Raw genomic sequence first — 18,850 nt, 5'->3', positions numbered from 1 at the left:
CCTGCGTCGGGCTCTGTGCTGATAATGCAGAGCCTGCTTGGGATTCTCTCTCTTTCCCTTTCTCTCTCAAAATAAATAAACTTAAAAAAACAAAACCAAAAAACCCAGATGTCCTCAGCACTACATTTAGTGACTATCCCTGGATTATTTTACCATGCTAACAAGGAAACTGTATTATTAGAACTTCGTGTTTACAATCATACCATAGGCAGCACAAAAAAGTGGCCTTTAAAAATTACAATGCAACTTTGTTTCTAGGGGAAATATCCCTCTTTAAGAAAGAAGGAACTTACAAAGACACCTATTTGTAGAACCTGTGCCTATCTGTGGTTACTATATGATTGGCCTGTCTGTAACTATAAAGGCTGTATCATTCTTTCTATGCACTGTATCCTAAATCTCCCTCCCTAGGGAAAAGTATGACCACATTCATGTAAACAAAATGTAATGCTTCTGGGTAATAACACTCCCATCAGATGTGGGACTATATCAAATGGATTTAAAACATTGTGTAAGGTATTAGAGAGATGTGAAAGTCTTTCAGTGGAACAGTAAAGCTTATAAAATGGTGCATACTTTTGACGCTACAGGTAATGCACTACAACTATTTTCACCTGGATACTGAGCAGTAAACACTGGGTATACACCATAAAAATATGAAGAATGTATAAGAAGGGTTGTCATATAGATCTAAATTTAGGAAAAAATTGTTGCCTAAGAGGCCGCAAAGAGAACTGAAGATAGTAAACATTACATGCTTCACATTCTCTTTGCTGCAATTCTCTGTGTGCCTTTTCTCTCTGTTCCATATCATAAAGTTTGAAGCTTCTCAAAGCTGTTTTTACCTCCCTCATGGTATTAAGTAATGGAATTCCAGAGCTTAACCCTGCAAGCTCAAGCACTCCTGACTGAAGTATATGCCTACATCAGTCATTAAACATGTTTTCCTTTCCCATATTGTCATCTAGTTTAAATTCCACATTAAAATTTTTTTTAAAAACCTCTCTGACCTCAGCCTCAGTAATTTCTTACTTGACACATCTCCAAAGGCAAGGGAATTAAAAGCAAAAATGAACTATTGGCGCGTCATCAAGATAAAAAGCTTCTGCACTGCAAAGGAAACAATCAACAAAACTAAAAGGCAACCGACGGAATGGGAAAAGATATTTGCAAATGACATATCGGACAAAGGGCTAGTATCCAAAATCTATGAAGAACTCACCAAACTCCACACCCGAGAAACAAATAATCCAGTGAAGAAATGGGAAGACATGAACAGACACGTTTCTAAAGAAGACATCCAGATGGACAACAGGCACATGAAAAGATGCTCAACGTCACTCCTCATCAGGGAAATACAAATCAAAACCACACTGAGATACCACCTCACACCAGTCAGAGTGGCTAAAATGAACAAATCAGGAGACTATAGATGCTGGAGAGGATGTGGAGAAATGGGAACCCTCTTGCACGGTTGGTGGGAATGCAAACTGGTACAGCCACTCTGGAAAACAGTGTGGAGGTTCTTCAACAAATTAAAAATAGATCTACCCTATGACCCAGCAATAGCACTGCTAGGAATTTACCCAAGGGATACATGAGTGCTGATGTATAGGGGCACTTGTACCCCAATGTTTATAGCAGCACTTTCAACAATAGCCAAATTATGGAAAGAGCCTAAATGTCCATCAACTGATGAATGGATAAAGAAGTTCTGGTTTATATATACAATGGAATACTACTTGGCAATGAGAAAGAATGAAATATGGCCTTTAGCAGCAATGTGGATGGAACTGGAGAGTGTTATGCTAAGTGAAATAAGCCATACAGAGAAAGACAGATACCATATGTTTTCACTCTTATGTGGATCCTGAGAAACTTAACAGAAGACTATGGGGGAGGGGAAGGGGAAAAAAAAAGTTATAAAGAGGGAAGGAGGCAAACCATAAGAGACTCTTAAAAAACTGAGAATAAACTGAGGGTTGATGGGGGGGGGGGGTGGGAGGGAGGGGAAAGTGGGTGATGGGCATTGAGGACACCTGTTGGGATGAGCACTGGGTGTTGTATGGAAACTAATTTGACAATAAATTTCATATTAAAAAAAATTTTTAAGCACTTTTTATGACATTTTTGTTTTTTATCAATACATTCACTGTCATGTTTTTCAATTTTTGGGGTCACCACTGCTTTCTGTATCCCACTACTTTCTTAAGGGTTCAATTTCCTTCTTCCTAGAGAATACCCTTTAGAAGTTTTTCAAAAAGAAGGTCTTAGAGAAGTATGTTTTCCTGGTCTTTCAATGATAATGTCTATTTTGTCCATAGTCTTGAGTGCATTTAGCTGGATATAAAATTCTAGATTGACAGGTTTTCTTCTTTAGAACTATAGCATTTCACCACTATCTTCTGGTATCTGTTAACTGTTAGAAATTGGCTAACAAACAGCTGTTCCTTTCTAGTATGTTTGTCTTTTTTTTTTTTCCCCCTTTAGTGGTTTTTAAGGTTGTCTCTTTTTCTCTGCAGTTATAGCATGATGTACTGAAGTATTATTTGTAGCACACATTTAATCTTCGAACTTGGTATTCCCTTTAATTCTTTTCAATATACTTTTCCCTCTATTTTGTTCTTTAATAGTTGCTGAAATTTCTCAGTCAACCACACATTGCTCTCAACTGCTCTTTCACATTAACAAGCTAAAAAACCCTGTCTCTGTGTCTTCTGGGTAAACTTAACATTACCTAACATTCATTAGTTCTCTTTTCATCTATGTTCAATCTATAGTTTAATTCTGTATGTTCTGCTTTGGTTTTGATGATCACATCTTTCATTTCTAAGTCTCTCAGTTGTCATATTGAACCATTCTGTTTCATTTCTGCCTGTTTCAGTTTCACAATTTTTTATTTAGTCTCAATGGATGCTATATAATCAATTATCTCTTTGATTATCCAAAACATGTATTTTTAAAGTCACGATCAGGCTGTGTATCTGGAATAAATACACGTGTATCCCAACAGTTGATTTGGTTGGTGGTATTTCCTAGTATTGAATTTCTTTATAAATTTTGTGAATCATATTGTAATTTAATTGTAATTTATCAGAGATTTGAATGAGAAGCTTTTGTTTTGGAATGTTTGTTTACTTTCCCTTCTTTCTCTGTACATCCTTTCTTGTCTAGGAGTTTTCCATTTGATTCCATGAGGGTCCCTGGAACCAAGTCTGGAAAAAGTCTTAAGATGAATTCTTGGAGCAACTATTTTATTAGTATATTGAAGATATCACATATTTAGTCACAAAACTAGCAGACATAAAGCTTGACACAAATCTGTGTCTTTGTTATCCCTAGACCCAGAGTCTCCTATGAATCCACTGCCCTTGGCAGAATACTATTAATATTTTGTCTTAGCTTCTTTTTAAAAGAAGGTAAATTTCAACCTCAGTCCCTGGCTTCAAGCAGTGAATCTGGCTCCGGCCCCTGGTCCCACATGAAACATATCTGGTGTCTACCACTTGTAGTCAAACTCCTTATAGCCAAACTCCTAATACAATTATCATTGCATTTGTAGTCAAATGCTCTACCCCTGAGCTATACCCCCCTTAGCATTGCATTTGAATAAAATTTACTTATTAAGCTGTACAAATAAGATTACAGAGAATGTTTAAACACCTTATTTGTACCTAAGGGACAAACTAATTACAAAATATTATCTTCAATAATGCAAATTAAATCCTAACTTGAGGTTCAAAATATATGCACTTGAAAGTAATTAAAATGCAAAATAAGCCTACAAAACAGAAAATGCAGAACTTCTTTCACTTCTAAAATCAAATTAGTCTTACTTGTGGAAGGAAGACACAAGATTCTCAAACTAATACTTACCAGCTTTAACCAAAAATAAACATTTCTATTAAACTTAAAAACAAGATCAGCTAAATAGAAAAAAAGACGAGTACTTATGCTTAGTGAAAAAGAAAAATTTGTACCTTTTCACTTGTTAAAAATTTTGCAAAATACACATGTTCTCCTCCTGCTTTTAATTCTTCCATCTTTTTCCTGGAGGCCTGAGTATCATCTAATTTATAACTCTTAAAAACAGCTAGAACTTCTTCAGAATACTGCAAAGTAAAAATACCAATTAGTTTTATTTGGCATTGTGGCCCAATAATTTTTTAAGTGCTTTTCTATATCAAAACACCTAGAATTTACTCACAGTTAGCCATGAATGCATATTGTAAAGCATATTAAACAAGCAAAACCATGGCGGGAAAATGGGAGTAAAACTACTTGTTATGAGATTTCATGGTATTGTAAAAGTTGGGATAAACCCTCTACTCCTTAAGAAATATCATTTCTTATATAGTTTGTGTAAGGGGCAAATAGAGAAAGTAATGCTTTGAGATTATACAGAAATTTACCATTGAAATTAGCTGTTTAACCAGCTGTGGAAAACATTCAAGCATTTCTTGTGCTAAAATGCTGTGACCAAATAAGACAATGATGTTGAACCCTATCTAGTAACAATTCCAGATGATTTCTCACTCACCACTTAATCTGAACACACACCATGCCACTTTTAAGAGCTATGCATTCACCTTGGATTTTGACTACAACTGAAAAGGACAACTGATCTTTAAGTAGCCAACAAAAAGAAATATAGAGAATTCTTTTTTTTTTTTTAATTTTTTTTTTTTAATGTTTATTTATTTTTGAGACAGAGAGAGACAGGGCATGAACAAGGGAGGGTCAGAGAGAGAGGGAGACACAGAATCTGAAGCAGGCTCCAGGCTCTGAACTGTCAGCACAGAGCCCGACGCGGGGCTCGAACTCACGGACTGTGAGATCGTGACCTGAGCCGAAGTCGGCTGCTCAACCGACTGAGCCACCCAGGCGCCCCCAGAGAATTCTTATAAAACAAAGCCTAGCCATTTTTTTCTGATAGTTTGTAAACCTTTAAAAAAATTTTTTGTTTAAGTTTATTTTGAGAGGGAGAGAGAGAGAGAGCACCTGTGGGAGCAGGGGAGGAGCAGAGAGAGAGAGGTGGAGAGAGAATCCCAAGCAGGCTCTGTGCTGCCAGTGCAGTGACTGACACAGGGCTTTAACTTATGAACTGTGACATCATGATCTGAATCCAAATCAAGAGTCTGATGCTTAACAGAATGAGTCACTCAGGTGCTCCAACTTAAAAAAAATTTTTTTTTGTTAAGATTTTATTTTTAAGTAGTCTTTACACTCAAAGTGGGACTGGAACTTAAACCCATGAGGTCAAGAGCTGCATGCTCTACTCAACCGGCAAGGCACCCCTAAGCTTGTTTACCTTAAAAATAAAACTGCCAGTTATTTTACCAGCAAAAAAAAAAAAAAATAAAAGAAAAAGGGTTTATTTGGGAATAGCTGAGAATTGCAATCTGGGACTAGCAAACTACCACAAAGCCAGGCACAAATTTTGGGAGAACAAAGTAGAAGAATGCTCTTTTACAGAATAAAGGAGGAGTTCTGAGGGACTGTTATAAACTAAAAGTCCACTGGAATAAACTGGGAGTTCAAAGTATAGTGGTTTCTCATTGGCTAAACTGTCGCTATCTCTCACTGGCTGGGCTGTTGCTGGGAGAGGAAGAAATCTTCATGCTGCTGGGACAGTAAAATAGTATAGACTGAAAAGGTCTATCTCTTCCAGCTGGGTCTGAAATTAACAACTAGTGCTGAGTGTAAGAGTTCCCCCTGTTGGTTTCCTGATTCTTCCATTCTAAATGAGGTTTCCTTTTATTAATTTTCACAGGCTATGTGGCTCATGTGGTCTCAGTCATACTACTCAAGTCTGCCATTACGGCACACAAACAGCCATAAGTAATACATAAATGAATGAGTGTGGCTGTGTGCCAAAACAACTACGAAAACAAAGAGAAGACTGGATCTGGCCCATGGCCATAGTTTGCAACCCTCGTTCTAACAGGATACTTGAAATAATTTTGTGCAAAGTAAAGACAACATATTTGGCAAATATTCATCAATTTGTGTTGATAATACTATGTAAAAAAAAAATCAAATCCCAAGGCTGTAATTGCTAACTTTGAAATCCCTAACTCATTTATAAACAACTCCACAAAATTGGCGGTTTAAATACTAATTTACAATTTAGCTTCTGCATTATATTACAAAATAGGCATAAAAACCTAAGAGGTAAAATTATACAATAAAAAGTATGCTGGACAAGAGTCAAGTTTTGCCTCTGCCATAGCTGTAAAACATTGACTTTTAGGTAGTACGTAACTGGCAACTCACCTTCAGAAAAGTTTTCCACGAAATCTTCTCATAGCATTGCACAGGATTCCTGAAGTAATCTTGAAGTGACCAGAATTTTCGATACAGGTTGTAATCAATTGGAATGGAGCTAATAAAATAAATGTCATATTAAATAAATCATTTAAATTTTTTTTACAAATATCTAAGTGCTCCTAACTTTTCTTAGGTCATAAATCCCTTTAAGAAGCTGATGACAGCTAAGCCCCTTTACCCAGAAAAGTGCACATTCATACTTAAACTTTTATAAACAATTTCAGGGGATTCATAGACTCTAACAGATCCACTTTACAGTAGCAGAATGCCTGAATTTTGGCCCAATACATGATTATTCAGAATTAAAGACTATGTTTCCTAACCTCTCTTGCAGCTATGTGTGGCCATGTGGTTAATTTCTGGCTATTTGGGAGAAGTCATATGTGCAATTTTGGGGCCATGTTTTACCACTTTCCTATTTCTCTTTCTGCTGGCCATAATGCAGATATGATGATGAGCCACATGGACTATAGGGAAAAAAAGGAAACACCAAGATATGGTGGGATAAGAAGTTAGGAGGAACGTAGGTCCCTAGACAATCTTCCTGAGAAGTGATATTCTACCAGCTCTGAACTGCCTGTCTCCAGACTTTTACATAAGAAAGAAATCAACTTCCATGTTGTTTAAACTAATGTCACTTTGAACCTATGCTAAAAGACATGGCATCAGACAAGTACATATCAACTCAGTATTACAAAAGTAGGCATTTTCTTTAGTGTTTTTATTATGGCATTACTAATTCAACCTGTAATTTGTTACAAATCTGCAGTGTCAATACACATTCTATTAATTTTTAAATTTACAAAAATCATTACACTATGTTTTAATTTTAGAAGTTAGACATTTCAGGGGTGCCTGGGTAGCTCAGTCGGTTGAGTGTCCAGCTTCGGCTCAGGTCACAATCTCACGGTTTGTGAGTTCGAGCCCCGCGTCAGGCTCTGTGCTGACAGCTCAGAGCCTGGAACCTGTTTCAGATTCTGTGTCTCCCTCTCTCTCTGTTCCTCCCCTGCTGATGCTCTGTCTCTCTCTCTCAAAAATAAATAAACATTAAAAAATTGAAAAAAAAAAGTTAAAAATTTCAGACTTTTTTTATCTAAGAGATTTTTGTTTTAACAAAATCCTCTATATCATTCAAAATAGCCATTATATAATGTAAAAAAATGCTTGAGGTATGAACTATTTCATATCCTCAAATATCCACACAAATTTTCAACATCACCTCTGTAAAATTAATTTTGTGTGTACTACCTTACTCCATTCTTTCTAAATAAACCTTAATAAATTGAACCTATGGATTATAGTTAGTATTTTCTCTAAGCTTCACGGCCATACAAATATTCCAAGAAAGATTGTAATTTTATGTGCAGAACAGGAAGGGGGGCTTAGTGATCCACAAAGTCTTATGATCTTAAGAGTCTTGCATTCTCTATTCTGGGCAATAATAGAACGTTAATCTTCCACTCTTCATTTTTGACACGGATATATTAAAAATTACTTTTTTGATGACAAGGGAGTGACAGGGACAATATTATAAAGCATTTTAAAGGATTATAGTAAAATAAAATGAGTATAATTTTCATTATGTACTTTAAGAAGTTTTTTGGGAGGGATAGGGTAATATTTAAAAGACTGAAAAGTGTCTTACTTCCTTTTTATACAAGGATAGAGTAGAAAAGTAAAAAATAATTTGCTAGTGTAAAAATCAGTTTTCTACAGAAATGTCTGAAAAGGCATTAGTTTTCTAAGAATGACAAAGGGAAAAGTATTTTAGCAAAACATGTGGAAGCACATTTGATGAAGATTCTCACCATAGTACTTTAATTCATATGATTAAGATTACAAACTACAAGTCAGTATCATAAAATACTTGTCTAAAGAATTTCATTAAATTTATAATCAATTGGCACATCAATTAAAACAACCACATACAGTAACAGATTACTTATCTTACAGTCACACTTCTGACAACTCTAACTGTATGGAACAAAGGTGTGAACTTGGAAATAATTGAAAAAGTCCTTGGTCTGCAAGGAAACAGCAGTCACAAAGTGCATGCACTTCATTTTACAAAAGAGGCTGAAATTATGCTTGAATTATGCTTACCCAGATTATAACGGCTTTGAATTATGTATAAAGGTTAATAATTTAGCAAGCTAGCTCATTTTGATAAAAGAATGCTAACTTGGTAGAGCGACTACTAGTATTTGAAATATGTGGACCTTGCTTCAAATCAATAATGAAGAATACTGGCAACTTTTAATTGACCAACAGCCAGCTCCTGCCAAAAGTTTTATCAAGAACTGACAGTGTTCAAAAGAATCTAATGGGCATGTTAACTTTTACTCTTTCTACATTCTTTCCTAGTAACTTTGAAAACAGGAAAACAATGATCTGAACACCAACTGACATCAACTGTTTTCTATAACTGAAGCAATTTCATTGATTTACAAGATTGTAAGTCTGGGTTTTCTACATATCAAGTTAAAAAAAAAAAAAAGGCCACAAAAGGAACATTTTCCAAAATGTGCAATTGGAAAAAAGAAAAGCCATGTATAAAATAAATTATTTATATTCCTCAAATAATACTATAACCAGTATTTGTGTAGTTCCATACACTTAATAAATAAGTTTTTTGAAACAAAATGGCTTTTGAAGATTTTATATAGTTTTATATATAGTTATATGCACACACACACAATGATACTCAGTTACCACATATAAGAATATAATAAATGCCTCTTGAAATGCAGTACAAGGAAAGTTTGCCCTTAAGAAATGGGAGACTACCAGATACACAACCTAACCTTACACCTTAAAGAGCTTGAAAAAGAAGAGCAAATAAAACCCAAAACAGCAGAAAACAGAAAATAATAAAGATTAGAGCAGAAATTAATGCTATCAAAACCAAAAACAGTAAAACAGATCAATGAAACCAGAAGCTGGTTCTTTGAAAGAATTAACAAAATTGATAAACCACTAGCCAGTCTGATCAAAAATAAAAGGAAAGGACCCAAATAAATAAAATCAAGAATGAAAGAGGAGAGATCACAAGCAACACAGCAGAAATAAAAACAATAAGAGGAATATTATGAGCAATTATACACTAATAAAATGGGTAATCTGGAAGAAATGGACAAATTCCTAAAAATGTATCTACCAAAACTGAAACAGGAAGAAACAGAAAATTTGAACAGACCCATAACCAGTAAAGAAACCGAATTAGTAATCAAAAATCTCCGAAAAAAAACAAGAGTCCAGGGCCAGATGGCTTTCCATGAGAATTCTACCAAACATTTAAGGAAGAGTTAACACCTATTCTCTTGAAGCTGTTCCAAAAATAGAAATGGAAGGAAAAATTCCAAACTCTTTCTGTGAAGCCAGCATTGCCTTGACTCTGAAACCAGACAAAGACCCCACTAAAAAGGAGAACTATAGACCAATTTCCCTGATGAACACAGATGCAAAAATCCTCAACAAGATATTAGCCAACTGGATCCAACAACACTACATTAAAAAAATTATTCACCACGACCACGTGGGATTTATACCTGGGATGCAGGGCTGGTTCAATATCTGCAAAACAATCAATGTGATCCATCATGTCAATAAAAGAAAGGACAAGAACCATATGATCCTCTCAACAGATGCAGAGAAAGCATTTGACAAAATGCAGTATCCTTTCTTGATAAAAAACTCTCAAGAAAGTAGGGATAGAAGGATCATACCTCGAGATCATAAAAGCTATATATGAAAGACCCAACGCTAATATCATCTTCAGTGGGGAAAAACAGAGCTCTCCCCTTAAGGTCAGGAACAAGACAGGGATGTCCACTCTCACCACTATTATTCAACATAGTATTAGGAAGTCTTAGCCTCAGCAATCAGACAAGACAAAGAAATAAAAGACATCCAAATTGGCCAGGAGGAGGTCAAACTTTCACTCTTCGCAGATGACATGATACTCTATATGGAAAACCCAAAAGATTCCACCAAAACACTGCTAGAACTGATTCATGAATTCAGCAAAGTTGCAGGATATAAAATCAATGCACAGAAATCAGTTGCATTCCTATATACCAACAATGAAGCAACAGAAAGAGAAATCAAGGAATTGATCCCATTTACAATTGCACCAAAAACCATAAAATACCTAGGAATAAATCTAGCCAAAGAGGTTAAAAATCTGTACACTGAAAACTATAGAAAGTTTATAAAAGAAACTGAAGAAGACACACACACACACACACACACACACACACGGAAAAATATCCCATGCTCCTGGATAGGAAGAACAAATATGGTTAAAATGTCAATACTACCCAAAGCAATCTACATATTCAATGCAATCCCTATCAAAATAACACTAGCACAGAGCTGGAACAAACAATCCTAAAATTTGTATGGAACCAGAAAATACCCCAAATAGCCAAAGCAATGTTGAAAAAGGAAACCAAAGCAGGAGGCAACGCCAGACTTCAAGCTGTATTACAAAGCTGTTATCATCAAGACAGTATGGTAATGGCATGAGAACAGACACTCAGATCAATGGCATGGAACAGAGAACCCAGAAATGGACCCACAAACGTATGGCTAACTAATCTTTGACAAAGCAAGAAAGAATATTCAGTGGAATACAGTGTTTTCAGCAAGTGGTGCTGGGAAAACTGGACAGCAACATGCAGAAAAATGAACCTGGACCACTTTCTTATACCATACACAAAAATAAACTCAAGATGGGCGAAAGACCTAAATGTAAGACAGGAAGCCATCAAAATCCTCAAGGAGAAAGCAGGCAAAAACCTCTCTGATCTTGGTCACAGCAACTTCTTACTCAACACGTCTCCAGAGGCGAGGGAAACAAAAGGAAAAATGAACTATTGGGACCTCATCAAAATAAAAACCTTCTGCACAGTGAAGTTAAGAATTAGCAAAACTAAAAGGCAACTGACAGAGCGGGTGTGGGGGGGCGCGCCTGGGTGGCTCAGTCAGTTAAGCGTCTGACATCGACTCAGGTCATCATCTCGTGGCTTGTGGGTTCGAGCCCCGTGTCAGGCTCTGTGCTGGCAGCTCAGAGCCTGGAGCCTGCTTTGGATTCTGTGTCTCCCTCTCTCTGCTTCTTTCCCAGCTCACACTCTGTCTGTCTCTCTCAAAAATAAATAAACATTAAAAAAAAATTTAAAAGGCAACTGACAGAATGGGAGAAGATATTTGCAAACAACATATCAGATAAAGGGTTAGTATCCAAAATCTATAAAGAACTTAACAAACTCAACATCCCCCTCCCTCAAAAAAAAAAAAAAATCCAGTGAAGAAATGGGCAAAAGACGTGAATAGACACTTCTCCAAAGAAGACCTCCAGATGGCCAACCGAGACATGAAAAAAAGGCTCACCATCACTCATCATCAGGGAAATACAAATCAAAACCACAATGAGATACCAGAGACCTGTCAGAATGGCTAACATTAACAACTCAGGCAACAACAGATGTTGGTGAGGATGTGGAGAAAGAGGATCTCTTTTGCACTGCTGGTGGGAATGCAAACTGGTGCAGCCACTCTGGAAAACAGTATGGGGGTTCCTCAACAAATTAAAAATAGAACTACCCTACGACCCAACAATTGCACTACCAGGTATTTATCCAAGAGATACAGGTATGCTGTTTCGAAGGGACACACGCACCCCTATGTTTATAGCAGCACTATCAATAATAGCCAAAGTATGGAAGGAGCCCAAATGTCCCTTGATGGATGAATGGATAAAGAGGTGGTGTGTGTGTGGAGTATTACCCAGCAATCAAAAAGAATGAAATCTTGCCATCTGCAACTACGTGGATGGAGCTAGAGGGTATTATGCTAAGCGAAATTAGTCAGAGAAAGATAAATAGCATATGATTTCACTCATATGAGGACTTTAAGACACAGAACAGATTAACACGAGGGAAGGGAAGCAAAAATAATAGAAAAACAGGGAGGGGGACAAAACATAAAGGACTCTTAAATATGGAGAACAAACAGAGGGTTACTGGAGGGTTTGTGGGAGGGGGGATGGGTTAAATGGGTAAGGAGCATTAAGGAATCTACTCCTGAAATCATTGTTGCACTGTAGGCTAACTAACTTGGATGTAAATTTAAAAAATTAAATTAAAAAAAAAAAAAAAAAGAAATGGGAGACTACATTTAATCAGAGAATGAGAATTATGTAACCATCGTATGTTCCTTTATTGTTTCAGTTGCCAGAAACCTCACCTCTTAATTAATGCTTGATAGCAACAACAATCTTATTCCAAGTTGCTAATTATAATCTCCTACCTGTAAAAGCTTCTGATCTTTTATTTTTAGTTGGCCTGGTATTTACTGAGGTGCCTCATAGTTAAAGTAGTATTAATATATGACTACTAAGACATTTTTACAGTTGAGGCACTAAAAGTAAAAAAATTCCTCTCCTCTCAAAGTTCCATTCCATGCTGTCCCTCTCTTTTCCTTCAGGGCTAAACATAGAAAGAGTGGTCTACACTCAATGTCGCCATTTCCTTACCTTCCTTTCATGTTTTGACCCACTGCAATTTGCCTTCTAACTTCACCATTCCACAGATACTTTTGGATTCTATATCCAAACAAAGCAAATGTAACTACTTATTATGTATGCAAACCATAACAAATTAGAGGTGAGAGTTACTATCTAAAATAGAATGTTCTGTAACTATTTTAACCAAGATGTTCTGTAACTTGACATATTTTTTAAATGTTGAGCTGATGATTTTATAGAATGTTACACTTATATTTTTTTAATACAAAATTCTTTATTGGTGTATTTAGCCAAATCTAAAATGGACTTCATACTGTAGATACATGGGTAATGTGTTCTTTGTAAATTGCAGTGCCTAAGACAATCTGGTGATACAGTTGGTCACAAAGTAATTCCCCAAACGATCTCTTCCTCCATTCAAAAAATAGTGAAGGGGATTAAAAGGTATAAACTTGCAGTTTTAAAATAAGTAAGTCACTGGGATATAAAGTACGGCACAGGGAATACAGTCAACAATATTGTAACAACTTTGTATGGTTGACAGAGGATAGTTAGATTTATACTGGTGATCACTTCATAATGTATATAAATGTTGAATCACTATGTATCCACCTGAAACTAATGTAATAATGCATGTCAACTACATTTCAATAAAAAACAAAAAGGGTTAGAAAAGTATGATTGTGACAGACTGAGAGGCAGCTGAGTATTGAATCCTTGTACCTGTGGCTACTTCAACAACATAACCAAAGGGGATGACTTGTCTATACAGGCTGAGTTTAACTAGACAAAACTACACTGGACAGTTTGTCTTTGGGGGCTCTTTTTACATTTCAGGCTCCTATTATGTTGGAGACTACTACCTTGGCCCTTTAAATTCGATGTTCAGGCAAGACCCCAAAAGTATACTATCCATAATGTCCACGAACAAATAGATGTCTAAAAAAAAAAACCCCCAAAACACAACTATAGCTAACAATAAATACTGAATAAACACTGTTCTAAGTTTTCCATATATCACTATAGATAACATCAGCAAGTATGACAACAAGGATAGCCACTGTGTATCTTAATAGAACATGTCCAAGCAGCATCTTCTTTAATACTCTCAATGAGCAGGTAGGTGGCACTACTACATTTTAAAGATACTGAAACTGAGTTGCAGGGAAGTTAAGTAACTTGCTTAAGGTTATATGACTAGGATTGGAATTAAGCCTGGAGCCACACTACTTTCAATGCTTCTTTGGAGATACATGTTTGAATCTGAAATCTGGGATGCCAGGAATATGTCTCCCTGTGTGGATACTGGAAACTCTTCCTGACCTTTTGGAAATTTAATTGCAATTAATGATATCTTTTGTCACTGCAGATACCTGGATGTGAAAGTTTTCCTTCCCACCTCCCTTTTCTCTTCTTCATTGCTTCTAACCATCATTAGGAAGAAATAATTTGGAAAGAAAGTAAAGAGTTAGCATATGAGATAAGAAACAAGAGATGGAGCAGGAAGGGGAGAAGAAGGGAAGGCTTCTTATTTCTCCTACTTCATCAAAAAGTCAGCCCATTATCCATAGGCCCTATCCACAGGTCCACAAAGTTAAATGGAAGGAAAAAGAGAGGAGTGCCTAAGTTGCCCATTGTTGGCTTTCCAAATTTTAGGCATACGCATAAAGTAGGCCATGTAAATAATGAACTGTCCACATGCAATTCAGAAACCAACTAAAAGAGCCTATTAGTGATTTAAAATTTGTAACTTTAATATACATAAAAATTACAAATAAATGTATAAGCAGGATTTCCTTCCTTGTCTACATCTTGATGGTAGCTACTGAATAAACACTGTTCTAAGCACTTTCCATATATCACTATACATAACATCAATGAGTATGGTGACAATAGGATAACTACTGTGTATCTTAATAGACCATATCCAAGCAGCATCTCCTATAATACTCTCAATGAGCAGGTAGGTGGCATTACTGCATTCTAAAGACAATGTAACTTGACTTACTTAGTACTTAGTCACTAAGGTGTTAGCTTTGTAGATCAAGAAACTTGAACTTCAAAAACTCACCAAGTTGTTGGAGCTTCATCATCTCCCATTTCACCTTCTTCTACATCCATTCCTTCTTCTCTATCCTCAGTATGCTAAATTTAAAAACATGCATAGCCTGTCATGAAGCAGTTGTCAGGCAGAAGGCAAATACTAGAATAACATCATTCATACACTGCTAGACAAACACTGTTAGAAGTCTAGCTGCACTTCTGCCTAGACCTACAGTTAATCTTTAAGGCAACAGGAATTCTATGTGACAGGGATCTGAGAACTCAGAAGCAGTATGACAATGATATAAGATAGCTATGAAGATACAGTAGTTTTAAGACAGTATTTTTCCACACATGGTTTCTAGATTCCTTTGCAAAGAAAGGGCCTATGGCTAAATACATTTTAGAAATATATACAATGAGCTTTTAGAGAACTGAGAAGACCATTAGTATATTAAGGACTCTAAGAATCGTAGTAAATAACTGTGGTTTTGTCCCCAGCTTTAGTTTGACCAAAGAAATCCTCCCCCAACTGCACAGAGAACTCTTATTATTGGGGAATACTTTAGGGTATGCTGAGTGCCTAGCTCTATATTGAGAAATTCAAAATAACAAGTTTACAGAGAATAGTTCAAGAAATACTGAAAGATATATGAAGGCGAGAGACAAGATTTTAAAAAATCTTAAGTCAACATCACTTCCAAATTGATAATAATTACATTTAACAAATTATATAAGGTAGTCTAATTTACAGTGAGATGTTAGTTATATTTAATTGATATTTTTTAAAGATTTATAACTTGTTCCTAAATTAAGAATCGGTGCTGAATGTACAGAAATTTGCCAGAAATCTGGACTGTCTTCTGGATATATCATAAATAATCTTAAAAGGGGCGCCTGGGTGGCTCAGTCGATTAAGCAGCTGACTCCTGGTTTCAGGTCAGGTCATGATCTCATGGTTCGTGAGCTTGAGCCCCACATTGGGCTGCATTGACAGCATGGAGGCTGCTTGAGATTCTCTCCTTCCCCCTCTCTCTGCCCCTACTCCACTCACACTCTATCTCTCTCTCTCAAAAACAAACATTGAAAAAAAAAAAAAACCTTTAAAAATAAAGTTGATTATAACTGATGTCTTTTAAAAAATCAGTGGGCAAATGATGGATTATTTAACAAATGGTTCTAATTATACTTGGAAAAAATAAAATTATAACTCAGTTTATTCCATACTCCAACATTCATGCTGGATTAAAGATTTACAAGAAAAATTAAATCATAAAAGCATCAAAGAAAACAAAGGGACTTCTATAATCTGCAGAGTAGAAGCCTTTAGCATTGACACAAGGCCAGAAACAATAAAACAAAAAGACCAAAAACATTAATATTATATCCAGATTTAAAAGTTCTACACAGGGGTGCCTGAGTGGCTCAGTCGGTTAAGCATCCGACTTCAGCTCAGGTCATGATCTTGCGGTTTGTGAGTTCGAGCCCCGCATCAGGCTCTGTGCTGACAGCTCGGAGCCTGGAGCCTGCTTTGGATTCTGTGTCTCCTTCTCTCTCTGCCCCTCCCCCACTTGTCCTCTGTCCGTCTCTATCAAAAATAAATAAAATGTAAAAAAAACCAAAAATTAAAAGTTCTACACAGCAAAGGCACCATAAGTAAAGTTATAAGAAAAACAATAAACAGGAAAAAAAATCAACAAAATGATAGGCAATGAATTAGTAATATTCTGTCTGAGTAGAACTACACAGCAGTAAGAAAAAGACATTTCAACAGTAAAATGTGCAAATGGCAAGAATAGGTAATTCTCTTCCTCACTGCTTCTAATTGTCATGGAAGAAAAATAAATTCCAATAAACATACAGCAAATCCCTCAACTTCATTAATGACCAAGCAATGTAAGTTAAAACAAAGAAGATTTACTTTTTAAGTATATTATCAATTAAGCAAAGATTTTTAAAAATTGATTAATTCCCAGGGGTGGTGTGTGGCTGTGGGTACACATTCTCTATGTATCAATGGTGATAGTATAAGTTTGGGTATAACCTTTCTGAGAAGTAATTGAGTGCAGCTATCAAAATGTGATATATGCATATATTCTGACACAGCAATTTCACTTATTGGAATTTATCTCTAAAGAGACACCTGGATAATTTAGCAATGATATACACAATACTATTCACTGTAATGCTGTTAACAATTATCCACCGTTAGAAATTATCTAAATGCCTACTGACAGCATTGTAATATATATCCACTTGAAAGACTCATCATGAACCATTAAAAAGACACAGATCCAAATGTACTGATGCAGAAATGCATCCATTTTATACTGTCCAAAGAAGAAAATGGATTGCAGAACAATATGTATTATATGATCTCATTTTTGGAATAAAACTACACACACAATAAGTCCTGTAAAGACAGACAGAGAATGCTAAGAGTGGTTATCTTTGGGCCTTGGATTATGGGGTAGCCATACTTTCTATTTTAAATATTCCTATCTGATTTGCATTTTTTGCATAGAACATACATTATGTCTATAAATTAGAAATAAAGGTTTTAAAATTTTTGGTGACTTAGAAGACCCAGTCACAGGAGTTATCTTAGTAACAAACTTATGTTTGTTAAATTTTGTATCAGCCTCACCTTCTGACCCAGGGTGCTTTCCTGCTCATTGGTATTGAAAACAGTGACATTTTCCAGATTAAATTGACTCTGCAAGTTAAGACCTATTAAAAAGAAAAAAAAAAAAAAAAGATTTTCAAAGCAAATCCACCAAACACCTAAATGTGTTTAAGAATATAACTTTGTTGTCACATAACCAAAACAAAGAAAATGATAAATCCATAATTAAACAAAAGATCAAGTCAGACCCACACCTGGTTTTCAAATCCTTTCTAAAATTCATTTCTTTAAGGTGCCTTTAGAGTATCCAGAATTCTACATATATAACAAATACAGTTGTCCCTGTTATTACTGAAAAATCTAGAGCAATTTTACAGAGTGTAATATGTAGTAATTTATAGTTTTGCTAAAGCACAAATAAAAATTGTATTAAACAAAAAGTGAGCATGTATAACAACATATATAATAAATACGCTGCAGTTAATGAGCACCAGGTTTCTGTCAAAGAAGGAACTTATAAATAAGAAGGGATATTGGTACTGGCTTAAACTCAGAAGTATCAGTATGATCTCATGGTTTTTGTTGTTGGTCATTTAAAAATACATACATAGACACATATTAATATAGATGTGTGTGCATATAGATCTTTCCTAGGTCTGTCCACCAAGTGAACCCAGAGCAGTGATACTCTTAGATATCTAGGACCCAGATCTTGGCTTCTAAATACCATTCTTAAATAAAAGAATCAGGCTCTTTGGAGAAGTGGGTGATTCTAGGGTTGGGGTAGGGAAAACACAGATGAGCTCTATTTTCTCATACCAGGAAAACATGAAAGAGCTCCCTCCAATGCGCAAAACCAGAACAATCTAAATAAGAAATTAATTACACTATGGGATTATAATCCAGACAATAAAATATCCACAAATTCACACTGAAACAGATGACTGAATTAATAATAAGGGAGAGCAGACAACTCTTCTGCATGGAAGAATCCCAAGTAATAGATGTAGAAGGAATAAAAGAAATAGAAAACCAACAACAGGACAACCTAAAAATCATTGCTGTAGGCAAATTCACTGATGAAAACTAAAATTAGTGGGTAAAGATCTAAGGAGAAAAAGAGTATGTGCACAGCCTCAAAGTATTTCCCTTCAAATATTAACTACAAAGGCAAAGACTGTAACTTAGCAACAAAAAAATATGATGACCAAGGATACCACCACCAGTAATAGTATATATCAACATCATGTTGAAATGATGCAGTGAGAAGGCCACATCACCTCTGTGGTCTTCCCCTAAATCCGTATCCTCAATCTAATTACAAA

General features: G+C 35.7%; 1 protein-coding gene across 2 annotated transcripts in view; it reads right to left on the bottom strand.

The window, feature by feature from the left end:
* THOC1 (THO complex 1) overlaps positions 1 to 18,850 on the bottom strand; it is a 59,174-nt gene that overhangs the window by 23,990 nt on the left and 16,334 nt on the right. For both annotated transcript variants that reach the window (XM_042909957.1, XM_042909958.1), the window contains exons 8-11: positions 17,547 to 17,629; positions 14,928 to 15,001; positions 6,277 to 6,385; positions 3,981 to 4,112 (exon numbers count right to left, since the gene is read on the bottom strand). In XM_042909957.1, the coding sequence (XP_042765891.1) occupies positions 3,981 to 4,112; positions 6,277 to 6,385; positions 14,928 to 15,001; positions 17,547 to 17,629 (398 nt within the window). The remainder of the gene's footprint in view (positions 1 to 3,980; positions 4,113 to 6,276; positions 6,386 to 14,927; positions 15,002 to 17,546; positions 17,630 to 18,850) is intronic.

The sequence above is a fragment of the Panthera leo genome, chromosome D3, assembly GCF_018350215.1.
Source record: "Panthera leo isolate Ple1 chromosome D3, P.leo_Ple1_pat1.1, whole genome shotgun sequence".
NCBI lineage: Eukaryota > Metazoa > Chordata > Mammalia > Carnivora > Felidae > Panthera > Panthera leo.
Note: the sequence above shows the minus strand (reverse complement) of the source record. Positions and strands in the feature narration are given on the sequence as shown.